Genomic DNA, 5430 nt, shown 5'->3' on the forward strand with positions numbered 1-5430 from the left:
CCCGGGAGTCACGAGAAACGGAGCTCGATCGCTGAGAAAAAAGAGAGACAGAAAGATGGGGTTGAGAGGATCAGACCAACACGGCTGATGGCTGATGCCTTCGTTTATTGAGGAGAGTTTTTATAAGAAAATATACGTGACTCCTGGCACATATCAGAGGGCTAATATTTACAAGACAATCTTCAAACCCAACATTGTTTAAGGAGTACTTGTCCTTGAAGTGCAGCTGCTGCTAGACCTTCTGGAGCCATAAGGTCATGATGACATTCTTAGGAGAGGCGGGACAGGGCGCTTAAGGAACAGGCCTTAGGGCTTAGCAAACACGCCAAGCAGCTCCCAAGACTTAACCCATTACGGGCAGTCTCCCGCAGCTCCCCCTTCTTTATTATTTTTAAAAGCTCCATTAAGTGTCTATGATGCAGCATGTTGCGGTGTATCATACTTTTGCAGGGGCCATGCGGTTAATGTTATCATATTAAGGAGGGGCGGGACAGAGAGCTAAGGAACAAAGCCTTAGGCGAGGCAATCAGCCAGGCAGCTCCCAGGACTTAACCCTATCATGGGCAGTCCCCCGCATCTCCTCCTTCTATATTTTTTAAAAGCTCCATTAGATGTTTGTGATGTAACATATTTCTATGTATCATCACTCGCATGGATAAAAATTCTTTTACAATGATACGGGCTACGCAGGGAGCTAAACACATCAAGACAAGCACCGCAGTTATAATCACGCCAATTGCAATCATGCTTTGTTGCAAAGAATGGAGGCTGGGAAAGTTTGAAAACAAGTTGCTTATAAAGTCTTCAGCCTCCTTTGCTGTATCTAAAGAGGCTTTAGGGGCATATTCAATTTCCAAAATCTCATGATGTAATTGTAACAAATCAAGGGAAATATTGGAGTTGAACCAAATACCTTGGAGGTGTTTCTTAATTTTATCCCAAGGAAAATCAGAGTTGTTATAAAGCTTTTTGGTAACGCAAATCCACTTATAATTAGCGTGACATTGAATTTTCATTCTAAAATTAAGGCTTTGAATTTCTTCTCCCAAAATTCTTACAGTATCATATAAAGCAGCAAGTCTATCTTCTATTTTTTTATCTATGTCCTCTTGAGTTCCCATCACCTTAGTAACATTAAAAGCTAGAGAATCTACAATAGTAGCGTCTTGTACTGATTGAGCTAATGCAATCGAAGCAGTTACAGCTGTAGCAATAAGGGTAATGAGAGAAACCACCCCAAGGATTATAAGATCAATCCCCCTTTTTGGACGGCTGAGTGCCGAATTAATGCGTTGTAGCAATTCTAAAGCAGATTCCTCGTACCAAGTTTCAGCAATTTTTACATGTGTCATAATAAAGGCGGGTTGTTTTACTACTAAGACCTGTTTTCCCATGGAGACTCCTCTTATACAATTTGTCAACCAACAGTCTGAACAATTTATGTGATAGACATTATGAGTTTGATTAATATATATAGATCCTGTTAATAGCATAAAAGGAAAAGGTACACAAGCCTGGGGGTACTGATGTCCAGTGGTACCTATATTTCCATATTTAGACCCGCTAATATTAGGCTGAATATACAATCCATAACCATAGTCAAAGGCAGCCAGTAATTTCCACAGTTCTGTTTGATAGATCTTATGGGATCCTATCGCCAGGATGGGAGGATGTTGTCCCCTATATTTTGGGAATTTAGGGGTTCTCCCTGGTGCCCAGTCCCACAAGAACGTTGTGCCAGCATTATTGATGTCGTAGACAGTTGCGCTTTTTCCTCGGCAGAGTGTCCACGGAACATCAATGCCCATGCTTATGCTGATGTTACGGTCACAGAACGGTATATGTAAAGGTCCAGTTTCTGCATGCTGTGTTATACGGCCTGCTTCATGTGTGATACCTGGAATCGTCACCTGCGGGTAAGAGGTGAAAGCAGATACAGTTATGCAGAAAGGTTGATTTAGCTTGTAGGAAAAACACATGGGATATTGTGCGGTGAGTCCAAAAAAGGAGATGTTAGCTTGTTGGGATTGAATATGAGTGTTGGATGTTCCACCCAGGAGGAACGTATCATTAACATACACAGGAAGCACTTTCTCATTCCATCCCAGAGGTTGAATTAATGGTGGATCTGGGACATAAGCCCAGTATGTTAAGGCAGTCCCTTGTTGTATTTGTTGTAATATCATGAGCAGCATGATTAACATGTTTGTAGGGGACACCGGCGGCAGGGTATGGGCTTTATTCTAAGCTCGCTGCATCAATGCATGAATCTGCTTTTCGGGATCCAGCGCGGCGCTTTGGCATCCTGTGGGAAAACGCAAACATGACCCCGCCCCCAAATCAGTACCTGATCTGGTCCAGACCATCGTCTAGTGAGGGGATCCTTCCATTTTACGAGAGGTTTCTTTTTCAGGTGATGGTCTCCCCATAGTCGTTGCGCGGCAGAAAGCCCCTGTGAATCTAAAGTTAAAAAATTTAAAACAAATAAAGCATGGTGTAAAGCATTTTGTGGTGAAGGAGCATATAGCTCATTCCCCCTTTTTTGTTTTAAAAGTTGATGTTTTAGCCGTTGATGAGCTCGCTCTACAATGCCTTGTCCTTGCGGGTTGTAGGGTATTCCAGTTTTATGCTGAATATGAAAGGAAGCACAGAAGCGTTGGAAAGATTGACTGACATAGCCAGGGCCATTGTCAGTCTTAATAACTTGAGGAATTCCTAAGATAGAAAAACAAGAAAGCATATGTTGTATACAATGCCAAGTAGCTTTTCCAGTATGAAGGGAGGCCATAAGAAAGTGAGAGAAAGTGTCAATAGAGACATGAACATATTTAAGACGACCGAAATGAGAGACATGGGTGACATCCGTTTGCCAAATATGATTAGGGCGAAGGCCACGTGGATTAATGCCATATTGGGGTAGGACAAAAAATTGAGGACATGTAGGGCAGTTTTTAACAATCTGTCGAGCTGCTTTATGGGATATTTTGAATTGTAAACGCAAAGAATGACTGTTTTGATGGTGCAAAGCATGAGAGGCTTGAGCAGCACTAACAGCAGATTGATAGAAGAGTTGCTTAGTTAAAGAATCAGCAACATGATTACCATGAAATATCGGCCCTGGCAATGAAGAATGAGCTCGGACATGCCCAAAATAACAAGGATGTTGCCGAGCTTGTATAGCAGCCTGGATAGATGAAAATAAAGTAAACACTTCTTCTGATGAAGTACCTATAATAGGAACAGTTTCTAACACATTTAAAGCCCGAACGATGTATTGACTATCAGTGAACAAATTAAAGGGAGTTGAAACCGTCAATAGAGCTTGATGCACTGCAAATAATTTGACAACCTGGGCAGAAGAAAAAGCAGTTTGAGTATAATAAGATTGGTCATTAATAATTAAAGCTGCAATGCCATTGGAAGAACCATCTGTGAACAAAAGAGTGGCATTATTGATAGGTTGATTTTTAACTATTTTTGGAAAAATAAAAGGATGATGCATAGCAAAATGTAATAATTTATCTGCAGGATAATGATGTATAACTTGTCCAGGGAAATTGGCAAAAGCAAGGGCCCATTTATCAGAGAACTGAAGTAACCAATTTTGTTGCTCTGTTGTATAAGGTATACAAATCAATGGAGGTTTTTTTTTTTTTTTTAAATATTGAATAGATTCAACCCGGCCTTTAGCCACTACTTTAGCAACAAGCTCATATAAACAAAACAGCCTGAATTGTTAACCCTCTGAGTACCTCTTTTGCTTTTAGCTTGTTGTTGAAATAAAACCTCTTTTATGCTTTTTTTCTGTAGGGCGGCAGCCATAGCTATGCCTTGCATATATGAAGGACCGATATCTGCACAAATTCGAATAAAATCAGATAAATCCCCCTTCTTGCGATAAGGTCGCAAGGCAGCTTGACATGCTGAATTGGCATTTTTAAAAGCCAGCTGTTTGGCAAGAATAATACCAGCATGTTTATCAGACATAATTTTACCAATGGCATCTAACAGTCTGGCCACAAAATCTTGGTAGGGCTCATCAGGCCCCTGTCTAATTTTAGACAAATCCTCAGTCCGAGTACTAGAACTAGGAAGTTTTTTCCATGCTTGTCGTGCTGCATTAGATATTTGTGCATAAGCACCTGGTAAAAAATTTAGTTGTGCATTAGTAGCTTGATAAGCGCCATCCCCTATCAACATTTCATAAGAAGTTTGAATGCCTTGTTGCCGATTTACGTCTGCAATACGGCCACACTGTTCAACATATTTTGATTTCCATAATAAATAATCTCTACCTGAAAGACATGCTCTGGCTATTTGCTTCCAGTCATTAGGAGGCAAATTTTGAGTTCCCAAATTTTCAATCATTGCCATAGTAAAAGGGGCAGTGGGACCATATTGAGAACAAGCAACTTTCAATTCTTTTAACTGTTTAAAAGGCAAGGCCTCATAAAATCGTTGGTTGTTTTGTTCAAACACAGGAAAAGCTAAAGCAAAATCAGATACCGTCTCACCCAATCGTTGAGCCTGTCGCAGAGCTTTTTGTAAAGGAGAAATGGTGTCCTGAGATGATGAAGAAACCACTGGTCCAGGCGGGGGATCCAATCCGGCAACAACAGAAGGAACTTAAGCGGGAGGGAGAGGAGGAACAGGAACGGAAAGATTAAACTTATGGTCTGAACTGCACAACAATTTAGCAAGTTTTCTGACACATTCCATCAGGTTATCGTCAGAAGCCTTGTGTTTTTCCTCTTGAGCTAAAAACTCCCACTCCTCATGGTGGTATTTAGCGGCTTCCTCTTCTAATTTATCTGTGTCTTCAGAGGAAAGAACGTCATTTACATCAAGGGACTGGGGAGATTTAAGTGGTTGCGGCTTACCCTCTAGCCCCTTTGGAACAGCATATTCTGGCTCATTTTCTGTTTTATCTTCCTCTTTGAGCAATTTACCTAACCGTTTTAACTCTTCATTGTCAAAATCTAAGCAATCTCGTATTAAAGTCCAGAGGGACAAGGTCTCTATAGGCACTTTATCCGGACTATGCAAAGTATAGTGCGTTTTAATTTGTTCTCCTACCTTTTTCCATGTCTCTAGATTAACGGTCCCCTCCCTAGGAAACCAAGGACAAACTTCTTCAATAAAAGAAAGAAAATTAGTTAATTTTGGTTTAGAAACAGTAATACCTCTATGTTTTAACATAACAAATAACATATGTACAAACAATTGACGACTGTGCGTCTGCCCCATGATTTATACTCTCAACAATAATCCTTACTACTCCACTTCTTATTAATTAGCACTGACACCGTGCAATTACTCACTCGTTCATATAATGAGTAGTGACGAAGAGCTGTCGTTTTCGGGCCCCACGTTGGGCGCCACCTGCCGCGGCCAGCACTGCAAGGTTTTTCCCCACCCGGGAGTCACGAG

At 41.0% G+C, this 5430-nt stretch overlaps 2 protein-coding genes across 2 annotated transcripts; both read right to left on the minus strand.

Moving 5' to 3' along the window:
* Positions 1-557: 557 nt before the first annotated feature.
* On the minus strand, positions 558-2366 carry LOC120859676. Its single transcript, XM_040235686.1, is given in 1 exon segment — positions 558-2366. A coding segment is annotated over 1 exon segment (1809 nt).
* Positions 2367-3693: 1327 nt separating this feature from the next.
* Positions 3694-5275, minus strand: LOC120859677 (endogenous retrovirus group K member 10 Gag polyprotein-like). Its single transcript, XM_040235687.1, is given in 1 exon segment — positions 3694-5275. A coding segment is annotated over 1 exon segment (1554 nt). The 5' UTR covers positions 5248-5275.
* Positions 5276-5430: the final 155 nt, after the last annotated feature.

This window comes from Oryx dammah, unplaced genomic scaffold, assembly GCF_014754425.2.
Source record: "Oryx dammah isolate SB20612 unplaced genomic scaffold, SCBI_Odam_1.1 HiC_scaffold_2327, whole genome shotgun sequence".
Classification (NCBI taxonomy): domain Eukaryota; kingdom Metazoa; phylum Chordata; class Mammalia; order Artiodactyla; family Bovidae; genus Oryx; species Oryx dammah.